This window comes from Anabrus simplex, chromosome 2, assembly GCF_040414725.1.
Source record: "Anabrus simplex isolate iqAnaSimp1 chromosome 2, ASM4041472v1, whole genome shotgun sequence".
NCBI lineage: Eukaryota > Metazoa > Arthropoda > Insecta > Orthoptera > Tettigoniidae > Anabrus > Anabrus simplex.
This window is the reverse complement of record NC_090266.1, coordinates 844,996,487-845,022,751: the sequence shown is the minus strand read 5'-3', so window position 1 is coordinate 845,022,751 and position 26,265 is coordinate 844,996,487. Positions and strand designations below refer to the sequence as shown.

The 26,265-nt window shown below is 38.6% G+C and overlaps 1 protein-coding gene across 1 annotated transcript in view; it reads right to left on the bottom strand.

Annotated features, from left to right (window-relative positions):
• Positions 1-26,265, bottom strand: part of LOC136863709 (cell adhesion molecule Dscam2) — a 1,676,531-nt gene that overhangs the window by 177,852 nt on the left and 1,472,414 nt on the right. The window contains exons 23-25 of the mRNA XM_068226050.1: positions 22,064-22,219; positions 4,188-4,480; positions 1,178-1,187 (exon numbers count right to left, since the gene is read on the bottom strand). Coding sequence (XP_068082151.1) covers positions 1,178-1,187; positions 4,188-4,480; positions 22,064-22,219 — 459 coding nt within the window. The remainder of the gene's footprint in view (positions 1-1,177; positions 1,188-4,187; positions 4,481-22,063; positions 22,220-26,265) is intronic.

Sequence of the window (26,265 nt, the reverse complement as noted above, 5' to 3'; positions counted from 1 at the left end):
CGGGCCCAAAGTGGTTTAAGTTGGTTGTAGAATCGAATATGTTGAGTCTGAAATTAATGGAAAATTGAGTGTAAGTGAAGAGAGATGGAAGATGGAATAATATTTATGATCAAATTGCGTTACTTACTTCCTTGTTATTGGCCCCGATGTGATGAAGAGGACTCACCTCTGCTGAGGTATGGGTCTAACTACTTCCAAAGATCATAAGGATCCTCTATGTCATGAAACTTTGCAATTCAGTGATTTTATTCAACATCAATGGTCACTTTACGTTTTTATGGTTGCACTTGTTAGTTTTTACAGACTTCTTCATCATTAATTTTATGAACAATTCTCAATTTTTACAGACCTCTTCATCACGAATTTTATGAACAATTCTCGTCGATAGTATTGACAACATGACTTGGAACTGTAGTCAAGTTTGCAATTATATTATTTTAAATGTCTGTGTGTATTATAGTGTATTTTAACTCATGTCTTGCCAATCTATTAATGTGATTTTGTATCTGATCTATTTTGTGAAATATTATAACTGATGATGTCTCTGAGGGGAAGAAACATGTTCTAGATCAAAATAAATATGTATTGAATAGGCAGACTGCTTAAATATAATATTTAAGTTCATTCTTAAATATTTGCCATTTGATTGTAAAGTCAATATGGGTTTTTAACAAAAATGAAGCTGTTAAAGCTTGTTACTTGTAATACTGTCCTAATCCTTCTGTTAACATTTAGCAACTGACTGAAGCTTCTAACTAAGAGTAGAAATATCTGCTCCAAAACAAGTTGGATTCTTTGGTGCTGAGTATGCCTCATTATGTTCAAGCATGCCTCTGGGTCTGAGGTGGCTATACACAGTACTGATCTGCCACACAATGAATTATAATTTTGTGTTCAAAATCCCACCAACTTTGTGCTTTTATTATGTCTCTGTTACTTTTGCATAGGTGACTGCATACTGTTTTTCTTTGTATATACTCTTCATAATGAACATACATACACACACATAGTAAAATAGAAAGTGCTTTAAACCAGAATGTGCAAAACTTTTCTTGAGCTCTGTATGTGTGTCATTAATATGCAAGTTTGAACCCAAATGTTTATTACATCATGTACTAGCATCCTAGTCTTATATTAATATACGTGATTCAGACTTTAGGGTAGCGTATAAATATACGTGATTCAGACTTTAGGGTAGTCAAAGTCACCACATTAGCTCACTGCTCTATTCCTCTTGGCAGGTTGAAATAACTCAGATAATGTGACAATCCACCAGCTTGCCTGATACTAGTCAGCTTGTTGGAAATGACCTGGCACAGGCTGCAAGAGTGTGGTACATGCCTCTGCTTGTGACCCATGGCATAATTTCAAATTATACTCATTAATTTAATACTTATATATATATATATATATATATATAAACAGTAACTTAATTTCATAATTATTTCACAGACTTTTCCTGAAAGAGCTTGTGTGACTGTTGACTTCATGATCATAAGCAACCTAAGATAGAGGGCATTCGACCAGTGCAGGATATTGTAAATAATAAATGTGTGTGATTTAATTAATTCCATCCCCTGGTCTAAGGAGTTTGGACAGCCCAAGTAGGGGACTGCCTGTAGGGGTGAAGTACAGTGGGGACTTCGAGGGCCCTGGGACCGCTACGGTAGCTGTGAAGGCCCTTCAGGAACTCTGAAAAGTGGTGGCAAAAGGGGCTCTGGTTAAGACGCAGCAGGTCGTTATGCTACTTAGGTTCCAAAATGGGTAAAATATAAATATGTAAATAAATTCAGTGTTAATTTTAATCTTATACCAGTTGTATAGTATTATTAGAAGTAATTTCACATACCGTACTGTATATGAGTTAACTATGTTTGTAAGATATTATAAGTAGAATTTTGTAAACAATATAAATTTATTAAGGATGATGTGTGTGTTTAATAGAAAAAATTATTAGCGTAAATTGTATAATATTGTATTCTAGGAAAATTTTCTTCGTCTCCTGTTAATTTAAAATTTAGTGCTTGACAATAATGTATTTTAGTGTACCATTTGCCACCGAGGTAGACACCTCATTTGCAAATAAAGAGATTTTGATTTGATTTGATAGCACAGAGCACAGTGACATGGATTAGTCCCCTCTAAGTAGGATGCAGCTCAGGAGAAAACTATGGGTATTTGGAAACCTGACTGGGCTATTTGAAAGTCAAATTTCTACCAAAAACAAGCTAGGTAGGGAAACATTTTCTCAGATATAGTGACCCTTCAGAATAATTATTTTTGATACTATCCTGGGAGATGTTTTAGAGTCTTGAAACATGTTAAAACCCTTCTGAGAAGTACTACTGTACATTTGGTACAATCATGCAAATACAAGATTACAAACACTAAAACATTTAGCAAGGAACAAAATTATAAGTAAATTTGTATGAGATGGTGATTCATTTAGGCTACTAACCTATGGGTACTTTTATTTTGAACACCTAATAAATTTTGTAATGAGGTGCCACATAACATGACACAGTTTCAGATGACACTTCACATAAAGCTGATATTTCATAAATATGCTGCACTCAGTCTGTTTCTATATCAATGATACTACTACCAATTGTATTCTGAATGGAACACTTGTTTGACATTAAGGCATGAGGTATTATAATGTTGCAGTTATTGCCTCTTTTACCAATTTACAGCTCTTATTTTCAACGATTTTATTCAATAACTACTTAAAGCACTGGCTTCTATGTACGGTAATAAGCCTTTGTATTTCATTATACCCTTTGATCTCTGCTGTAATATAATCATGAGTGATGTGTGTAATAAACTGTATTCTCTGACTATAAATTTGATATGTATAATACATAAAATATTCCATGTAAAAATCACCAATGGAAGAGCTACACATATATTGTAACCAAAATATCTTGGTCTCAGCATTAAAGCTATGGATTCAGGAATCCTGAGACCTCTCCAGTTCCATAATTAAAGATAGGTTAATTATGTACCTTAGCATGAACATGATAAGTTCATTTACACCTCACTATTTGCATAAACATACTACAGCAAACTCTTGATTATTTGGGCTAATCACTGGACAAATTTGCATAGATAACTAAAAAAACGGATAATATGATTTTGTTCATTTTAATGCACAACAAAACTTATAATAATACAGACATACAGTACTGTTTGAAAATGCAATAATGTCGAACAATTAACACATTCCATAATCACTTTTATCAATAAAGTAGGCCAATTTAAAAATTACTTACGTAAAACACTTGAGGTACAAAAACATGAATTCTAAGAGTTTCTGTTTGCTATTTTGAACATATCTTAACTGTCTGAACACCAATCCCATAATCATTCGGTCATTTCTTTACTGATTCTCCTTTCTTGAATATTTTAATTAATTCAAGCTTTTGTTTTAAAGTTAAAAGCACTTTGTTTCACTTCGTAGCCATGACTGCTATCACAGAACACCAAAAGAGAACTGTTATACAGTACATTGTTTAGTGTTTGGTTCTTGAACAAAGTAAGCTGCCAGCACACTTGTACACGATAGTGCGCTCAAATTTCAAGCGCACAGTTCACATGTATTCAGAATGCCATGATAAAAATGAAGGAAATAAATAATAATACAATAAACCTTGAGGGTGCATGGATAACCTACAAACCAGATAATTCCCACAAAGATAATCAGAAGTTTGCTGTATTTTCTTGTATATTCGTGTCCATGAACTTGATTCTCAGAGTGATATAGATGGCTTGTAGAAAATAACCCAAACAAGGCATTTAAGGGACACCATATTGTTCTGTCTAACACATTTATCATACTCACCAAAAACAACCTTCAGAGAAGAGCGGGAAGATGCAGAAGATATTTGCAGAAATGGGGATATCTGGGTGATAATGATCCTGCACTATGTGCATGTGGCAAAAACCATGACTATAAACCATCTTACTCAAAGTCCTTTGGTTCCTTTAACTTGCACCTAGGAAGATTTAATGTATGGTATGGACGTGGCTCTGCAAAAAGTGCAGTACTGGCCAATGTAGTGTAATTATGAGTTTTACCATTAGATTTATATTATACCATATATTGTTTACTGTTGTATAGAATATGTTCCTTTTTATTCTTCCATATTGCAATGTTCTGATATAAAGAAAGAACCATACTCACCAACTGGATTTGGAGTTAACTGAATAACTGGTGTGCTAAGGCCTTGGCCAACCTTTGTAGATGCTGTGACCCATGCTTCATAAGATTCCCTCTTCTTTAATCCCACAGCATCATAATGCAGTTGCTGAGATGGTAAAGTTCCCTTTATGATCTTCCTTTCTTGGCCATTCTCCAAGACTCTAATGTATACAGTATACTTTGTCAGGATTCCATTGGGGCGCCGAGGTGGTAGCCAGCTTATCACAACTGCATCCTCTGAGCTTACCACTGCTTTGACTTTTTCTGGTGCTTCTGGTACTAAAATGTAAATAAAAATAAATCATGTAGCAAGATTCAACTGTAATTCAGGAAACAACAGAATTTGGGCACTGACATGGTCTAATAAACCAGAAAGCTTGAGAATAGTCTATTAAGGGATATCTGTGAAGTACAGTCTAATGAAGTGTACTAATCTATATTAACACTCAAGTCTACAAGTCCATTCCATACATTCATACACCATGTGACAACTTTAGTAAGGATAAGTACATATCGACCAATGACAACTTCTATAGGGCTATTTTCGAAATGGGTAGCAAAATAATGCTATAACTATGTCCTGTGGGCATAATTCTATCAGTGGTAAAGTGAAGTTATTTCAGTAAAAATAACTAACAGAAAGGTTGAAATTCATTGACATTAGATCTGTCAAGATGGTTCTCAATGCGTATTGATGCCCACCCTCTCGATGAAGCTGGGAAGTAAAAACAAACTCATCAGGGACTGAGAAGAAATGGATGTAGAAGTACTGTGAGTGATGAAGAGTGAAGACAGCAATGTATGAAGAAGTGGAGGTTATCTTTGTCATTTTGTGTTTCCTTTCTAATTCTCTATCTTCCCACACTGACATATCATTATGTTTGCCCTATTTTATGTTCCTATCTTTCTATACATATCTTTATCCCCCTTAGTTGCACTGAACTACCATCAAATGGGGTAATAATGATAAATTTTTTAATGTTTTTTGGATATGTCCTGTGATATTTAAGTAATACTTATTAAATTAAATATTAAAATTTACTATTATTTAGCATTTATTTGATGTAGTAATAAATTTGAGGTAATTGATAATATTACAAAAAAGATAAAAAATGGTGGTAATTGAGAATCTAGAGTTTCTTCAGTGAAGGTGGCACGACAATTTTCACTTGCCTTGAAACTGAAATAGGTCTTTCTCATGAAGTGGATTCTTCTTCTAAAGTTACTTCTGTCTCTGTACCTTTCCTCATGATCCTTGTGAGATCTGGTGGTCAAATCTCTCACCACAATCCCTTTGCCAGGAGGAAAAGTCAGGTGCTTTGCACGGCAAACTGGTTCACTTCTACTTCGCTTTCCATCAAGAGCCCGCTCAAGATGTTGAACGAACTATGCAGTCTATGATCATTATCAATGGCCATCATCAGCACTGTCATCATGTGGAATATGACATAAAATGTTTTCCGCACAGAGAGGTTACTATATACTGTAATACTAATTTTTATACTATCAAATATAACATTGGTTGCATAACTTATACCTATCTTCTGAAATGTCTCTTTCAGAATTTTATAGAACTCTCACTTATGCACCACTCCCCTATTTGTTTTCTTTCATTCATCCAACACATTTTACCAAGCCACCTCTAGGGGATGAAAAAATGCCATATCAAAAGGCTGGCAAAAGTGGATTGCATTTGGAGGCAATACCACAAATTTTCTCTCATATTTTTTACACAGCTTGATGACATTATTTGAGAAAGCATGTGACAAGTTATCTTCAATCATTGCCTTGGGCCCCTGTAATGTCTTTACATAAGGCAATGTAAGTCTCTTAAACCATGCCTTGAACATTGCGAGAGCAAACCAGCCACTCATATTTCAGCTGTAACCAGCACTATTGATCCCTCCTTCTGTCCATGTTTCATATAGTTTACTTTTGTAGAGAGTGAATGGTGGTTACACTGTCCCATCTGCAGCTCCCGTCACCATAACACTGATACTTGTTTTTGACGAGTTTAAAATTCTCTCTGAATGTTTGATCCCCCATTTTACAACCATCTTCAGATACCCCAGGTCATCACAAGTTGTTTCATCGTAATTTATAATATTTGAGGCACAAACTCTTTCCAGTGTGTTTTACAGGTTATAATATCTCCATGACAGCTATTCTTGTGGTCTCCCCAATCCTCACCATGAGTTTGGGGTTCCTCCTCGGAAAAACATGAATCCATTCTAACCCGGGGCAATTATCCGTAAAACTTATCTCAACCTTCCCAGCGTAGTTCAGGTAACCGTGTACGATATTATGTGTATCATTACTTCTCAGCAGGAAACCAATCTGGTACATAGCAGCAGTCCTTCGATAAGAGTTTTATCCTTCTCCCTGGTAAATGCTGTCAGTGCACTCACCTTATGTGGATATCTGTACTTTAATTTAAATTAGTAGTTGTGCATGATACAGCAAACTATTTGGATGCTATCCAGATACTCATTTTAATCTGGCGGACTGCTTTTGTTGCATTTTCTAAGTGGATAGTGTTGTATCTACACCTTACTCCGACCCCAGTTTCCCCCAGTTTCTTCACATATGTCCTCACCATGATCAGAAAAAAACTGTAACTTTAAAACAGTATAATCTAGAAACTTGTGCAAAACCAGTATATGATACCAAATAGCAAGGGACACATTTATAATATCTGTTTACCATCTGTGTTTGGTATGTCATGTTCTGAAACTGAAGTTTTCAATGACAATGATAATTTAATAAATTTCTCACTTCGTTACAACTTCGTGAGCTGTAGACAACTGCACATTTAGCTAGCCTATAATGTTTCCTTTGCTTCTACGTAGCATAGTGGATTCATTGTTGTTACAGTCTTGTGGGAAGACTTGGGTGTAAGAAGGAAGACTATGCCCTATTACATCAATATTATCCTATGTTACGGTACTCATATTTTTAACTTTAGTGGATTTTCCTCAATAACAATGTGGTTCTTCTTATCCTGTCATAGGACTGTGTGCATGTGTGTTCAGTGTGTTTTATAACAAAATAAATTTGTAACCATTCATTCCAGCATCAGACCACAAACTATTCAACACCAAAAATTTCCTTTCGACTAGAGAAGAAGTGCTATAGTAACAAAATAAGTGTTCTAAAACACAGAAAAACAAGAATAACTCAGCCTTCAACTCTAGAAATAGCCAAACAATCATACCCATTTTCCTTCTGTGGTCAAGATTTTGTCTGATTTGGTGGTGTGGCTGTTGTCTCTTTCCAGTTTTTCTTTTCCAATTTACCACTTCAATTTGTGTTTCCTAATGAGAGTATTAGGAGATTCTGTCAGTGAACTTTCTCCAGGTACTGGTTCAACCACACAAAGTTTAACCTAGATACCATCATCTGTTGTGAACTTCCCAAGAACAGAAGAGATTTAATTTCACCATGTATAGTCTTCACTGTAATTTTGAGTAAAGTATATTTCCTAAGTCCTTGCAGAGTTCAACTACCATTGGCTCCCTGTGGATGGGGGCTGCAGATGAAGAATACACCTATGTTAGCACCTGCCTGTTATAAAAAGTGACTAAAAGGGGCAACCTAGATGCAGAAATGGATTGTGGCATTGGAAACTTGAACTGGACCTTCTGTGGATGGGAGGGTTTGAATACATCCACAGGTAATCCCTGCCTGTTGTAGAAGGTGACTAAAAGTGTCATATGGCCATTGGTCCCCTCTCGAGGGTTATTTATACACCAATCAGAATTTTATGTGTGTGCTGCTTGGGGAAGGGCCTCATAGGTGTGTCACTATGCTCGAAAGCCTAGACAGTATCCACAACCCTTTGCATGGAAGCGCTATGTACCCTGCAGTAGTATCCACCTGACAACACAGGTCGCCGCACAGCTAAATGCCAGAGCATATTATTTTATCAATATATTTTTTATCAATTTATTTTTATTTCTTTTATTATGGTTATCACACTCTGTATATGCTATGGGGAACATGTCTTTACGATTGATTTGAGGAAGGGAGCCCTGGTGCTCATTACGTCAGTCAGCCCATCTTAGGCATCATTCAAAATCAGATTCTGGGCAGGTGGGTATTGCCTTGGCTGCTTGGTTCGGCTACAGACGCCCCTGATCAGAGTGGATGGCATTAAGAGAGGATGTTTTTGGACATGGCTGAAAACAAACATCCAAAGCCTGTTCAGGGTGGTCTGCCGTCCAAGTCTTTAACCTTTGATTCTCTTAGGGGGGCAACCGTATGGGAACAAGTGCAGCGTGAAGGTATGAGATCCAACTTCCCGAGGTACCTGGTTGCTACCAGAATGGGCATGATTTCAAGCTGGTGAAATCCATTTTTTCAGTACGCACATCGAAGGTGTCTACGGTGAACTTGTAGACTAAAAGAAAATGTGCAGTGGTACTTTGTCGTTGAAGACGTGCTCTGCAGTTCAGGCAGATAACTTGCTTAAGTGCGACCAATTTGGTGAAATACCAGTCAAAGCAGAAGAGCACAAACCCTTCTGGTTCCTGGGGTCATCTTCCAGAATGACCTGTTCTTAAACACTGATGATGAGCTGATGGAATACATGAAGAACCATGGTGTGACGCATGTCCAGCGCATTACACACAAAGTCAAATGTAAGGATGTTGCCATGCAAGTGGCTGTGCAGTTCAGGTCATGTAGCCGTGAGTTTGCATGTGGAAGATAATGGGTTTGAACTCTACAGTATTGTCGGCAGCCCTGAAGATGGGCCGCGGTCACTGCCTTTCCGTTTCTAGCCTTTTCCTATCTTACCGTTGCCATAAGACCTATCTGTATTGGTGTGACATAAGCAGATTAATTAAGAACTAGTATTAGGTGTAATGGTCCACCCAATCAATAAACTTCACTTTACATGTGAGAACATATTCAATGTTAAAATATATTATACGTTCTTTGGTACATGTTTCGTCTAATTTAAGACTTCTTCAGCCATAGCGTCTCATATCTAATTAAAATACATAGTTATCTGTGTAATAATGTAAAATGGATGAACCCATGTCCTTTTTGAAACGTTTGAAAATACACTAAAAATAATACACACTGTTTTTGCATAAAAATGTCCCTTACTTTCTTACAATAATTCTTCACATATTGAAATTTGATTCTAAATTATATTTCTTCAGTGTACTGACTAAGGTAGAATTTGAACTTTGGCCTTGGAAATGTGAGAATGGGACCTTATCATCAACTGAAGGATACTGAAGCTTTAAATCTAACAATATTTTTTTTTAAAGGACAAGGTCCTCAAAATTGGTGTACTTCCCTACAGCCAGTTCCCATCCGAGCCTAGATCTGACCTGATTCTCACCACACTATTGTGGCCATACTGCGCATTTGCTTGGTGTGAAAATGGGAAACTACAGAAAACCATCTTCAGGGCTGCTGACAGTAGGGTTTGAACCCACTCTCTCCCGAATATTGGATGCTGTCCACACTTAAGCTACCCCAGCTGTCGAGCTCAGTAAAGTTGTTATGAGAGCTGGATTTATGCATTTTGAATTCAGGGGAACCAACAGATGCAGCGTAACACATGCTACCTTCTCCTGTGCACCCGTGTGCTCGTTCCCCTGCTATGGTGGGGTATACATGATGACCTCTGCGACAGTGACCATTTCCCCATTGCACTTACTTTGTTGAAACAGAAATCCATCGAGTCTCACCCCCCTCCAAACTCAAGATGGATTCTAAAACATACTGAATGACGAAAGCTGAACCTGGTGTGCCGCCTTTACCAGGCACCAGCAAACATTGTTGTTATATGCTGTGAATTTGTGGCCAATACCACTTTACTCGAGCTATCCCTGTGTATTCCACAATGAAAACCATCGGCTGTACGCTGCTTATTCACAAGCAATGCAACTGGTTGGGATACCCTTGCATAGCATTTACAGATTGTTTGATATACGTTCAGTTCCTTGTCTTGTTAGATGATCAAGTAAGGTACCTCCATGGTTAATACAACTACCTGAAATCATCATCGATCTACACACTGGACCAAAAGTGATACAAGTTTCCCACAGCAACCTCTTGTGCAATGGATCCATGGCCTGGTGGCTGGTTGTTGGAGGGTTAGCACCAGAATCACATTTCTGTGGCTTCCAAGCCACATGGCTGTAGTGTGAAATGAGTTAGCTGATAGTGCTGCCAAGGAGGTGGTCACATTGCCCCCATTGCCTTACAAGGTTCCAGCCAATGATATTTGTTCTCATCTGAGACATTTGGTAATGTCCCATTGGGAGTTGGAGTGCCAGGCCACCCCCCTTTCAAATAAGATGAGAACAATTAAAGGAACTACGAAGATATGAAAGACTTCCTTCCGAGTTTCTTGGAGAGAAGCAGTGGTATTTTGCCACCTTTGGATCGGCCATGGTATTGCAAGCAAAGCATTCCTACTTACTGAAGAGAGAAAACCCCCCATGGTATGTACTCACAGCAGTCATCTGACCATAGTACATATCGTTACGGATTGCGGGGACCTGACTGATCTGGGCCGTAGTCTGAGACTTCTGAGTACAATCTTCCTCATTTTATGAGATGGCGAGCAGTCAGTAGATCTTGTCATACATCTTATGAGGGCCTGTTTTATCTTCTTTAAAAATAAAGTACTTATCTTTAGTTGTTTAGAAGTTTTTCTTTTATTATTTACTATGTTTTTAGGCATCTTTTTGTATTTTTCAGTGTGGTTTGACATTTTTAAGCTGAATAAAAGAAATGATTTCACTTCACCTTATTAAATTTTATTACATTTTTATCTTTTTTAAATCTATTAGAAGAAAATAAGCCATTGCAAATTAGATTCCCTGTTTATTTTAAATTCATAATCATTTTCTTCACATTGTTTTTTAAATCCTAGTCAGTGGGTAAAGTCAAATTCTAAATATTATTTCATTTCATTTCAGCTTGTACCATTAAGGGATGATGATCTAGATGTTAGGCCCCTTTAATAATAATAATAATAATAATAATAATAATAATAATTGTACCGGGCGGTACACCTCCACGCCGCTAATTTAAAATTTGCGCCAGTCGAAACTCCTCTGCTGGAGGAAGTCTGAACTTTATATACGCAATTAATTCGCTACCTTCTCAGAAGATGTCACCACCTGGAAAATTTTGAGTTTTTGAACTGTGTCATTTTTGATGTGTTTTTGTTTTGCTTGAAGTAAGAAGTGTGAACTTTCTCTTCTAGAGGACACTATTGAAGATCAACAATAGTGCACCCTAGTGCGGAGTCAAAGAACTATTTTGTTGGAGAAATTTTTATTTCAAATGTTCGTTCTTTACTAAATTTCTTTCAGTCATTGGTTAAGTTGGCAATATTAACCCCTTCTTTCCCCTTGTTTTAAATCTGACCTATCCCGAATTTCTTAAATTAATTTTCCACCAATTATGTGTTTCTTCTTAGTATTGTGTAGGGGGTTTATGGATGAACCAATAAAATCCTCGTGGGAGGGTGTTCTCATTCCCCTAACGCCTAGAAACTTCCGCGAGAGTATATAAACTGCTGATTTTAGGGTCTCCAGGCCACTTCAGTTCCATCTTTCAGTGTATTAAGTACATAGCAGGAGGCGGGAAGCGCCTCTTTCCTCGGCAGCGGTCAACAACAAGGTAATGGCCGATTAATAACTTCTTTCTTTGCTTGCTCAGCAGTTTAACTCTCGGGGCGGGTTCTAAGCGTTTCACCATGTAACCTTTTCCTAAATGTAACTACTCTTTTCATATATTCTCTTTTAAAGCTACATACTGGGATAGAGAGTGCTAACCCTCTCGAGCTCCCACTCATATTGTTTTGAGGTGAACTTATTTTTCTCAACCTATTCTTCGTTAACGTAAAACAAATTGTTCTCTTCTTAAGTCACCTCTTTAGTATGGGATTAGCCCTTGTATTAACGGCCTAGTGCCAAGTAGGTCTTAATCAAAGTGTATTAGGAGTGCAAGTTCGCCTCCTCTCAAATTGTTATTTTAGAGGTCATTTAATTAACCTCCTTTGCATTTAATAGACCTCAGTAGATTGGGTATTTTACCCCTGTGTTTATGTCCATTGAGGACAACTTGAAGGTGGAGTTTGGTGTGGCCTGGGAGAGGCTTAAATTTGAGAGCGAGTGGCTCTTTGAAAATTGAGTGTTGTATGCCTCGTGGAGGCTTTTCAGTGTAATTTGGAGCTAGGGCTCCTAGGCATGAATGGGGTTTTCTGCCCCTCTGTTGAAACTTGTGTTTGGAGGTAAAACTGCGCTGATTGCCCAAGCATTGTGTTTTCAGGGCTCGAAGCCCAAATCCTGTAAATATTGTAACTACCCTTTTGACTTGCTACTTTGTACCTGCCATGCTTGTTATTTCTTTGTTTTTGAAAAGAAAATATAACCTGGTTAAATTTTAATTAATTTTACTTTAGTAGCTTGAGACCCGTTCACCACCCCGCACCTTCTTTCACGCATAACTACCACAAAAACACGGTAACAAGTGGTAGCAGAGCGTGGTTGAATGGGTCTCAATTTAGCCCCTTTTGACGGCTAAACATTGTTTTGTTCCGAACTCTAACTATTTTCCCAGTTGCTGGAATCTTTTGAGTTTTTCAAAATTGTTCTGTCACCATGCCCGGCCCTCGCGATGTTCTCCATCTTAACTATTTGTGCAAGGAGGAGTTGATCTATGAATTGACTATTAGAAATGTACAATCTGGAGGCACGGTTGCAGTAGACACAAACAAGCTTAGAGAGTCCCTAGATTTGCCCATTTCCATCCCCAATTTGGGAGAGAAAGAAATTGACGACTCTCTTTCCACGATCACGGAGAATATTACTGGGCTAGCTTCTGTAGTTAGTTTTTTTGATGAAAATGATCCTTCTCCTAATCAAATTAAGCGTGTGCAAGCTAGGCTGTTTCATTTTTCCAATAGAGTTAACGATCTGTTGTCTCTAAAGTTGAATGACGTTCAGAAGAAGGAAGCTAGTACGCTGCTTGAAAATATGTCTGAATTATCTAGCAAGGTCACTCAATTGTTAACAGGGGAGGTTCCTCCCAAAAGCGATCTACCCACCACAGTGAATGTAGGTAGCGAGGAAGAGCCTCATAAGGGAGAAGTTAATAGGATAACCGTTGCTGCTCAAACTATCTCTGCCCCATTGGACAACGAATCTGAACGCCGTGCATCGTTGAGTAACATCCGTTCGGAATTAACTTCCTTGCCATTGAAACCTTTACCTACTATGTCACCTGGGTTTAGCAGCTTGCCTCACCCATTGGCAATGTTGCTCAGAGGTATCTCTAAGTTTTCGGTTAATACCACCAGTGAAGTAATTTCATTTTTAAGATTTCTGGTTGAATTTCAGGATCATGCCCTTGTTTTTCTCTTTCTCCATGTTAAATTTTGCAAATTATCTATCCTTATGCAATTGGTATTCTTTCTGACAAAATAGTAAGAGCCATAGCCGAACAGTCATCTATTGAAGATTTTCATGCACACTTGCTTGCAAATTTTATTCCCGCCCGCGCGAGGTCTTCTCTGATTCAGAAGTACTATTATCGTGTACAGCGATTGGATGAGAACTTGGCTGATTTCATACAAGACATTAAGTTTTATACTAGGGTGTTTGCTCTTCACTTCCCTGAGGATCAAATTGTACAAGCTATTGTGGAAGGTATTTCACCATCTTATAGGTCATACTTGTGTTTCGCGGCGTGCCCGCAAACTTTCTCTGAACTTGAAGCGTTGGCCGTCTCAGCGGAAGGAGTTAGGTACGCCGATTCTTTGCGTGTGGCAAAAGAACCCCCTCCTTCGTTTAGTAATACTCGGCCTCCACCTCGCCGACCAGTCACACCCCGTAAATGTTATGCTTGCGGGTCGCCTGACCATCTTCGCAATAAATGTCCATTGGTCAAAACCAGTAGGGCAAATAATGGCGCTGGTTCAGCACAAGGCTGTTTTAAATGTGGGGCTTTCTCACATATCGCCAAGAATTGCCCAAACTCGAATAGCACCCCCTCCTGCTCAACTTCTGGTGCAAATTCTACCTATGCCAATAATAAAAAGTGACTAGTGGCTTCGGCTGAGTCGACTAATCCATCTTCCCGAGACTCAGCCCCTGGTAAACAGGTTGTAAATTCAGGGAACGAGCAATTTTCAAATTCATCTTTTGAAGGTCCCAAAGAGTGTCTTAGGATTGCGGCGGATTCCCCCGCACCTGTTCCTTTTCTTAAGATTGAGTTAAATAACGAGCCTATTACAGCTCTCTTAGATTCAGGCAGTGTTTGTTCGATTATTTCGGCTGAATGGTATTCTAAATTGAAATCTGTTTGTAAACTATCTGACTATGTCTCATCTCCTGTTCAATATGTTTCGGCTAATTCATCCCCATTAGAAATTCTAGGTTCCTTATTGGTCAAAATTCGTATTTTTAAATTCACTTGGAAAGTTAAATTGTTTGTGGCCAAGCTCTTGTCTTGCCCCATTATATTGGGAGCGGACTTTATTTTTCACACTGGTCTTGTGCTCGATCTTCAGAGTAGGTCTTGCACTTTCAAATTTGCCTCTAATTGTAGCATCCCTTTATTAAAGTGTAATTCTGCATCATGTTCGCCTATTTCGCCTACCCAGGATGAGATGTTGTTAGACATTAGACATCTACCTGAGGAGCAGGCTGATAGTATTCGTAAGCTGTGTCAGTCGTTTCCAGAGGTGTTTTCTGATACTCTTGGTGTTACTGACCTGATAGAATACAAAATTGAGGTCACGGATTCGATTCCTGTCCGTTTTCCACCGTATAGGCTATCTCCACCTAAAATGAAGGCTCTGAAAGAAATTATCGATCAGATGTTGAAGGATGGTATTATTAGGCCCTCTAAGTCAGCGTATTCCTCGCCTATTTTTCTAGTCCCGAAACCCCAAGGGGGCTTCAGGCCTGTCATTGATTACAGGGCTCTCAATCGGAAGGTGGTGCTACAATCTGTGCCCCTTCCCGACCTTCATTCTTGTTTTTCGTGGTTTCGTAAGGCCAAGTTCTTTACTATCTTGGACTTGAATCAGGCCTATAATCAAATTCCCCTTGCCGAAGAGTCTAAACACCTTACAGCGTTTGCCACGGACTGGAATTTATATGAATACAACCGCGTGCCTTTCGGGCTCCCCACGGGAGCAGCTGTACTCACTAGGCTACTAGATAGGGTCTTCTCCGACATCAAATTTGAGTACTTATATCACTACTTGGATGATGTCGTCGTATTTTCAGAGACTTTTGAAGAGCATCTAGATCATCTGCGAGAAGTTCTCGATCGCCTTCGTAAAGCTGGGTTAACTGTTAAGTTGTCCAAGGTTGCCTTTGCTAAGCCCTCTATGTCTTTCCTAGGGCATATTGTGTCACCTGATGGTGTAGCCGTCGATCATTCTAGAACACAGGCCATCCGTGATTTTAAACCTCCCAAGGACATCAAAGGCATCGCCAGGTTTATTGGTATGGTGAATTTCTTCAGGAAGTTTATTCCTAACTTCGCTAATAGAGCGGCGCCCTTAAACCTTCTTCGTAGGAAAGGCATCAAATTCGAGTGGGGACCTTCTCAACAAGCCGCTTTTGAAGACCTTAAATTAGCTCTTTGTAATGCCCCTGTACTTGCTATGCCTGATTTCTCGAAGAAATTCATCGTCCAAACCGACGCGTCGTCGTCAGCAGTAGCGGCAGTCCTTCTTCAAGAGACTGAACTAGGCAGGCGACCCATCGCCTATGCATCTAGGACCTTGTCGGCTCAAGAAGCCAAGTATTCCATATATGAGCTCGAAGGTTTGGCAGTCTTATTCGCCTTAGAGAAGTTCCGTCTCTATCTGGAACATGTTAAATTCGACCTGGAGACAGATAATCAAGCCTTAAGCTGGGTCTTAGGTAGGCCGCGTCGTACTGGTCGTATAGCCCGTTGGGCCATCCGTATTTCTGCCTTCCAGTTTGATGTTAGACATATCAGAGGTACCGAAAATATTGTCGCTGATGGACTCAGCCGTATGTTTTCAAACGACGTCGAGACCCAAGAACCGGTCGACAGTTCATCACCTCCCGAGTCCATACTATCTGATGTTAATGCCATCTTAACGGATGCCCCCATGCTCTTTAGGGATATCGAGAAATACCAACATGAAGAACCGACGCTGGCTCCGATAATGGAAACCCTTTCTTCTGGGGAACATGTCGTCCCTTATGTTCTGAGGAATGGTGTTTTATGTTGCCCTTCGAGGCATGACAAGATGATGAAGGTTGTCGTTCCAGCTGTCCTTGTGCCTATGATCTTCAAATACTATCATGAGACCCCATTGGGGGGGCATCTGGGAATATTTAAAACTCGTGAAAAGATTCGTGAAATGTTCATCTGGAAAGGTATGGACGGTGAAATTCGTGAACTTGTAAAAGCTTGTAAATCTTGTTTGCTCAGTAAACCCACCATGTCCACCAAGGTAGGCCTTTTGTCTTCGCATCAAACATCGCGCCCCATGGAACGCCTGTATATTGATTATGTAGGACCCTTCCCCCAGTCGAAGGGAAATGCCAACAAATTCATCTTTGTATGTGTAGATGGTTTTACCAGATTTTCCTGGTTATTTCCGACTAAGCTGGCTACCGCTCAGTCTACCATTACTTGCTTAAATTCTATTTTTGCTTCTTTTGGTCCGTGCCAATATATTGTATCTGATAATGCTAAGGCTTTTACATCTAATTTATTTCGTAAATTCTGTTTTGACTTATCCATCTCTCATGTAACTACTTCTGCTTATTACCCTCAACCATCTCTGGCTGAACAGGTTAATCGTAATCTCAGGTCCGCACTTATTGCCTATCATCATGATGATCATTCCAGGTGGGACACGTCCCTGCATTGGTTAGCTTTTGCTTTGAATTCGGCGGTTCATGAATCACATAAATTTACTCCAGCTTCTTTGATGTTCAAGTTTGATCCCAACTCGCCGCTCTCTAACCTCTGGTCTCTGAGTGACATTCTACCCGAGACAATAGATCCGGATAATATTAAAGATCTTTGGAAGAAGGCTAAAGCCAATCTTAAGGTATCTCATGAAAAGGTTAGGGAAAGGTATGATCGTGGACGGAGACCCACCACTTTGAATGTAGGTGACCAGGTGATGGTCAAGAACTTTGTTCCCAGATTTCATGGGCCTTGTATCATTCTCGATTTTCTTACGCCAGTTACGTTGTTAGTAAGCAATCCAGCCACCGAGAGGATATTTAGGGTTCACCTGTCACAGGTGAAACCGGTGTAATTTCCGTGTGAACTTGCTTCATATTATTTTGAAAGGAATATGAAGGTTATATTTTTTTTTTGAGTTTCACTTTTAAGGCTTTCTGCCCCTTCTATAATATTTTGTTTTATATGTAAGCATTTGTGTGAAACCTCCCCCGATTTGTTAAACTGCCATCCTGTCCTTGCCTCGGCCATTACCACGCTCCCGTCTCCTGCTTCAATACACACTGTGGCTGAATTATATTAAATGCCATGGACATCTGCACGCCGCTGACCCCTCAACCTCTTCACCAAGCCTGTGCCCTCAAAAAGATGATGGTCCAACACAATTCTGCCGCCTAGCTTTAATGTTTCAGTGCCCCCGCAGCCGCGCGGCGCCGTGCAGCAACTGGGGCAGAGGACGGGCCCCCTCTTCTCCAGCGAGGACGTCAGGTGCACGGCGAGCCGGAGCTCTCCTCCCGGCCGAGGCTGATGCGCGGCGCACGACCTGCTACTTGCCCGCAGCCTGTATATGTTCACCGCGGGCGCGGCGTGTTTCAACACCTCTGCTCCCCTCATAGTGCGGGCGAGCGGTATCTCAGGGTACTTGAGGGGTCCGAGCGGCCTCCCTTTGGACGCAAGCTGCAACGGCCGGTCTGGCCATTCAACTTAATCAACATCAACTACATGGACAGTTACGATAAGCAATGACTACACTTGGAAATTCAACAGCAATATTTGGTGGCAATTGCAAAATTTTTCTTCACTTCTAAGTATTAAAAGTTTATCTTCAGAAATTCAACTTCTACAAATATAAAGACTTTACTTCACCTGCAACAACAAAATTTTGAAACTGAATCAAACCAAATTAAGAAATCTTATAAATGCCTCTGCAATCAATCTTCATATCCACAGCATAACTTGGACCTTGTTTCAAACAGATTTCATGTGTCACCCCTGGAGGTACTTTTGGGGGGGGGAGGTCTGTACCGGGCGGTACACCTCCACGCCGCTAATTTAAAATTTGCGCCAGTCGAAACTCCTCTGCTGGAGGAAGTCTGAACTTTATATACGCAATTAATTCGCTACCTTCTCAGAAGATGTCACCACGTGGAAAATTTTGAGTTTTTGAACTGTGTCATTTTTGATGTGTTTTTGTTTTGCTTGAAGTAAGAAGTGTGAACTTTCTCTTCTAGAGGACACTACTGAAGATCAACAATAGTGCACCCTAGTGCGGAGTCAAAGAACTATTTTGTTGGAGATATTTTTATTTCAAATGTTCGTTCTTTACTAAATTTCTTTCAGTCATTGGTTAAGTTGGCAATATTAACCCCTTCTTTCCCCTTGTTTTAAATCTGGCCTATCCCGAATTTCTTAAATTAATTTTCCACCAATTATGTGTTTCTTCTTAGTATTGTGTAGGGGGTTTATGGATGAACCAATAAAATCCTCGTGGGAGGGTGTTCTCATTCCCCTAACGCCTAGAAACTTCCGCGAGAGTATATAAACTGCTGATTTTAGGGTCTCCGGGCCACTTCAGTTCCATCTTTCAGTGTATTAAGTACATAGCAGGAGGCGGGAAGCGCCTCTTTCCTCTGCAGCGGTCAACAACAAGGTAATGGCCGATTAATAACTTCTTTCTTTGCTTGCTCAGCAGTTTAACTCTCGGGGCGGGTTCTAAGCGTTCCACCATGTAACCTTTTCCTAAATGTAACTACTCTTTTCATATATTCTCTTTTAAAGCTACATACTGGGATAGAGAGTGCTAACCCTCTCGAGCTCCCACTCATATTGTTTTGAGGTGAACTTATTTTTCTCAACCTATTCTTCGTTAACGTAAAACAAATTGTTCTCTTCTTAAGTCACCTCTTTAGTATGGGATTAGCCCTTGTATTAACGGCCTAGTGCCAAGTAGGTCTTAATCAAAGTGTATTAGGAGTGCAAGTTCGCCTCCTCTCAAATTGTTATTTTAGAGGTCATTTAATTAACCTCCTTTGCATTTAATAGACCTCAGTAGATTGGGTATTTTACCCCTGTGTTTATGTCCGTTGAGGACAACTTGAAGGTGGAGTTTGGTGTGGCCTGGGAGAGGCTTAAATTTGAGAGCGAGTGGCTCTTTGAAAATTGAGTGTTGTGTGCCTCGTGGAGGCTTTTCAGTGTAATTTGGAGCTAGGGCTCCTAGGCATGAATGGGGTTTTCTGCCCCTCTGTTGAAACTTGTGTTTGGAGGTAAAACTGCGCTGATTGCCCAAGCATTGTGTTTTCAGGGCTCGAAGCCCAAATCCTGTAAATATTGTAACTACCCTTTTGACTTGCTACTTTGTACCTGCCATGCTTGTTATTTCTTTGTTTTTGAAAAGAAAATATAACCTGGTTAAATTTTAATTAATTTTACTTTAGTAGCTTGAGACCCGTTCACCACCCCGCACCTTCTTTCACGCATAACTACCACAAAAACACGGTAACAATAATAATAATAATAATAATAATAATAATAATAATAATAATAATAATAATAATAATAATAATAATCATCATCATCATCATCATCATCATCAACTATAGGTGCTATTATGTCCAACATTATATTCTCATATTTTATTTTGACAAGTGTTCATTTAAGTTCAAAAGCATCAAAATCAGTTTGGAAGAACTGTCTGGGGTTCTAAATCAGAGCAGCACAAGAACAGGACTCACTGAGCTGGCTCATGGCTCACAAGCAAAGAAGGATATAACAGACACAGACCACATCCACCTATTTAGAAATGATTGTTTGCAAATTGCACTTGGACTGGAAGGATGACAACACTGAGCAGTGAAGGGGATAATTCTCTCTCCAGCCTTCATGCAACAAGCATTCTGTCTTGTGGGGCACAATCCCATGTATTTGTCACTAGCACTACATTTGGAAGAAGGTGAACGAAGGAGTGTATGGCGTTATATTTGATCACTATGACTTTATTTTTAGGCATGTCCCAAATTTTATGAGATGTAATCAAGAGTGGTTTAAATGTAACTCAGTTCTGCATAAATCTGTTATATACATAAATTTCTGTAGGTCCCAGCAAAATATAACTCAAAAACATGTTAATTAAACCTCAATTGTATATAACACATTTATACTTAATTTGGTGTTATATGTGTTAATATTCATTAAATGCAGTTTATTTTTGTATGTAACAAAGATAAAATACTGTTGCTGACATATGCATTCCCTCTGATCAAAACACAGGTGAGTTAGAAATGTGATACACGGACTCGGTTTTGTTGGAAGCGGGACTTCAGCTGCAGATGTAGGAGGGATGAAATGGTGTATGGCTTTTAGTGCCGGGAGTGTCCCAAGGACATGTTCGGCTAGCCAGGTGCAGGTCTTTTGATTTGACTCCCGTAGGCGACCTGCGTGTCGTGATGAGGATGAAATGATGATGAAGACGACACATACACCCAGCCCCCTTGCCAGCGAAATTAACCAATGATAGTTAAAATTCCTGACCCTTCTGGGAATCAAACCCAGGACCCCTGTGACCAAAGACCAGCACGCTAACCATTTAGCCATGGAGCCAGATGTAGGAGGGATGTGGTTGTCTAACAAAGGTTGTGGAAAGTGACTGTGCAGCATTTAGCTAAAAGAGAAAGGTTACAAAATGCTGCAGATGTATGAATTTCCTGTTGTTACCAAAATACACGTGAATTAGAAATATGATACATAACAGTCATCATTGTTAGTGGTGGGACTTCAGTTGCAGTTATCAGAGGAGTGCGTTAGTCTAGCAAAGGTCATGGCAAGTGACCACATGGCATAAAGCTAAAGTAGAAAGATTACTTAGAATTCATGAGAGTAAAGAATGTAGACTCAACCACACAAAATTTGGCTGGGACATAGGGTGCTTCTGTTTTAACTGTAAGGAGGTTATGAAAACAAGATGCATTAAAATGATGTCGAGATCTGAGATTTTCCGTACTTGGTAATAAGAACTCTGGTTCTATCAGTAGAAATTGTACATTGCTGTCAGTCGGCCATGGAGAACTGAATGAGAAATGTTACACTCTGGAGGAGAAATTAAAATATATATGCAAAGTGGACAATAATCCACATAAAACTAAAATTGAAATAGCTGGAGATTCAGGATCACCTTGCACAGTCATTAGTAAAAGAAACGGTATTTTAAACACATTTATAAAAATTTGGTGCAAAAGTAACAATGTTGATTAAAAATGTTACAAACCTGATATATTAGGAGAACAATAAGTATAAATTGCATTGTTAACTTATATCTTTGAAATAACCTGTCTTTAATCTTATTCCCAAAAGTACATAAAATTAAAAACAGACACAGAAAATTATTCTAATGGTATATGACGTAACGTCTAAAGCTGATTTGTAAATAATTCTTAGTTAGAGTAAAATGTGCTCTTCATCTAGATGTATGTGTAACTCAGGTTCAAATTAATTAATTAAATTTATTTTAAGAGTACAACCTTTATGGCTGATGCGAAGAATTTACACTTCTGTATTATCAACACTTTTATTGTTTTGACTTAATGAAAATTATTTAGTGAGGATATGGAGATGATCTCGCATGTAGGAAATATAAACTCCTCTTACCTGTCTCTTCAGTCATGCAGTAGACAACAGGTCCTGCAGCTCCATCTCCCACACGTGTAAAGGCTAACACTTGAAGACTATAATTTGTGTATGGTTGTAATCCATGCAGGACAGTAGTTAGAGCCGTTGTTACTTTTTTGTCTCGAATCACAGGTTCTGTCAAATAAAGTTGGTCATAGAAATATTTGCATTGATACTTAGAATTCATGATAGTAAAGAATGTACAATCAACCACACAAAAATTGGCCAGCAAAGAAATATTTAATTTTATACATTCTTGAAACATGGTGACATTTGTAAACTGTGGATAGTCGGTGGCAGAAGAGATGATACTTAGAATCCTACCACCTGCACAACATGTTCATCCTATTTCAAACAAGAGGATTTTGAAGGAAAGTAATCTTCTGCAATGGCCTTTTTTTGTGCAGTACAGGCAGTTAGATATATTTCATTCTTGATCAGATCAAAATTATAGAAAATGTGAAGCTGGCTATCATTATTTTATTGCAGTATCAATATATCAATTTAACATTATAAACATTGTTTGGCATTTTAAAGAATAACAATGTTTAAACCACTTTATGACTTGTACCGAAGTATAATATGTGAATATCCAAGTATGTAAAAACATTTATAGTATGTGAATATTTTCTGTTCTATTGCCGACATATACAAACATATAGGTACACCCATTGTTTTCTAAGGAAATCAATAAAATTAAGCACCAAAAATTGTTGTAGGTTTTAGAATTACCGAGACCTGTAGATGACTTAATGTAAGCAATGGATATATTAGATTAGAAAAATTTGATGTGTTATCAAAATGTTCGGGAGTTCAGTACAACAGTTACAAATCTTTGAAGTAGTATTCTTGCTTGCACATCATTATATATTGTTATACATTGTGACTTTGCTATTTTCATAATTAATAATGAAATACTTTGTGCCAAGTACAATGTGCTCCAACAAGACTGAAAAAAACAAGTGAGACAGTGAAGGACTGCTCCTTAAAAACTAAGGCCCCAGCAGGCAAGAAGGCCTATTGGGAAAAAAGACCAACATTTTAATTTGAACACAGATGAAGTGAATACAGGGGAACTTAGGTAGCATATATAAAAAGAGACAAGTAAATTATTAATTTTTCTAGTACTCAAGTAACAGATGTACTTGGCACCAAAATATTGCACAGAAAAATCTTTCATATTATAAAGTGAGGTAAATATAGTAGTTTTCCTTAATATTCAAGAAATTATTAAATCTTATGTTACTTTGCTCTATAGGGCAATGTTATCTCTCCACAAGTAGCTTTGAACCATTTATTTACACTCTTCTACAATGGGAATATGGTCTCAAAATCATATTAGGTTCATGGTCCATCTTCAAGCCTCAGTGGCTTTATTTGACCTGAGCATCATTTTTTATCTTCAATCTTGATGGGCAACAAGTTAGGTGACCAGGTAGACTAAGCAAGTGACAAAACGTGACATAAATACTCCTAGAAACACAAGCACTTTGCAAATGAGCATTATCTTGCTGCAAAATTACTCCTGGATGCTCAAATTGGAGAAGGTAGCACATGGGGCTGCAGGATCTTTCCTGTGTACCCTATGAAATCAATGTCCTTTGCATCACTAACTGTGACAAATGACAATCATATGCAATATCTCCTCAGAAAATCATGGCTGTAGTAGAGAATGCATGTGTGTCAGCCCATTTATACTGTACAAATTCCCTCAAATGCTCATTTATTAATAGTTACATCTCCTGCATTTTCTAGGCATGTCTAATGCTCATAGATCACAGCTGGCAATTATCCTTCACGTCACGTGATTTGTGCTTCTTTTGAGGACTGTTCCTATAAGCCACATGGAAGAGTGACTGAACCCCATATGCCTAAGCAGGTATTGCCTAAACCTTTAATGATTAGCATAACGTCTGTTGATCATAATATATACATAAACAGGGCGTAACAATTTACACTTGAGTCTGAAACAAACAGGTTACCGGTAATCAATTTTCTAGATTTGACCATTCATAGACACCCTTCTTCTTTATATTACAAAATTTTCAGGAAACCCACAGAAACTGCAACTACCATTCGTGAAGACTCCACACATCCCCAAGCACACAAACGTGCTACCTATAATAGTTTAGTCCACCGTGCCTTCACAATACCTCTGTCAAAGAAAGACTTGAACAATGAATTCAATACTATTCGTGCAATCGCCAAATTTAACGGTTACAATAAGCCCTTTATAGAACAGATTATCAACAAGTTCAGACACCGACCTAAGACCACTCTTACTAAAGAAAAATCTAAAGACGCCACTTCTTCCACCTTCACTTTCAACAAAGATGTCTACAAAGTCACCAATCTCTTCAGAAAACATAACGTAAAAATTTCCTTCAGAACATATAGCAGGAATTCAGAAATCTGCACAATTCCCCACCAGTTAACATATCCAATACTTTCTTAAAGTCTGGAATTTACAGATTCAAATGCAATGACTGCAATTCCTCATATGTTTGGCAAACAGGATGCAGTTTCATGACGATATTCAGAGCACGTCAACGCTATAAGATATAATAGGTTTTCAGCAATATCTCTGACTCCAACCACAAGTTTACCAACATTGAACATGATTTAGAGATCCTTCAAACGGCCAGTAAAGGGCCTCTCATGAATATAATTGAAAATTGTTTTATCCATTTCGATCAATACTTTAATCCTAACTTCAACTTAAATGAAATTTCTGAGAAGCACAATATCTTTTTGATTTCTTAATTAACTTGTTTAAAAATAGACAGACGTTTCAAAACACTAGCGCTATCTTTCAAGCCATGTGCAATACCCATCCCCGTCACTTATCCCCACTACCTCATCCCTCTGCCCCACCAAAGTCCTACTCCTCAGCTTTAGCTCCTCCTCTTTCCCCTTTCTCTCCCCTCACTCTCCCTTCCCCTCCACTACTTGGCCTCCATTATTGCTCTCTTCATTAGCCCAGCTCCTCTCCTTTCAACATCTGTGCCATCACGCTGCTCAAGGCGAGTTCGCCTCTTTCTTTTGGCTATGCACATTTATATCATGCCTAATTTGGCTTTCAATCTTTTCGTCAGGTCTCCACGTTTACATACTGAACTGGGAATCGTGACGTTGATTCAAATTATGATCTTCACACGACCACATTGTTGGCTTTGAAACCACCTGAATTAAGCCTGTTAATTACTGCAACTGAATAGAACAAGGTTTATTCTTCCCACTGATAACATATGTTACCTTATGATCTATGCACCTCAAGCTGGACTATTCTCTTGTTTATCAAGACTCAACAACTGGGATACCTTCTCAAAAATATTTATATTTTACAGTCAGACGCACCTTATCATTTCAACTGGTTATAATCTAACAGCGACTTTATAGGTGCTGTCATGTGTTTTAGATGGTCATACGCACCATACCCTCATCATTTTAATGTTACATTTAAAATTTGCCTTAGTAAGTGCATTCAAGTGTTGCATATAGATACACCTTATGTTCCACAAAACCTCAAGCTGGACTATTTACTGTGTATCATACCCTCACAATTGTGTTACCTTCTCTGATTTGCTTTCATTGTTTTAACTTATTACAATTTAACTTTTAACATTAATCCTTGTATTTGCTGTCATGTGTTTTATATTTTAACTAGTCATACTTTAACATTTGCCTTGTAGGTGCTATCATGTGTTATATATTGCTATTTGATAAGTTATATTTTGCTCAATTGATTCGTTGGCTGATGATGACGTGCAATGAGCATCGAAACTAGTACCAATCTTCTTTAACCGTTATGTGATATATACTCTCATCAATAAACATTCATGGTACTGAAAAGGTGGACTTTTAACATTTTCATTTTACTACAATAAGGTACGGCTAAACTTTCAAACATAATCTTCATTTCCATTTCCATGTTAGAATTCATTTTCTTTAACTCTATGTAGTACACCAATCATGGAAAATGCACAGGAACAGAACGTACCAGCATACCACATGAAACTCTTTCTTACATGAAATGTTTAAAATGTCCTCCATTAGCATTGATACATCGATCAACCCACCATCGCATTGAATCTCGGACTGTTAATAAACTTAACCATAATAGGTATTTCATTTTATCCTGTAGAACATTTCAATCTCAGATGCGCTGATGGTTGGTTGAT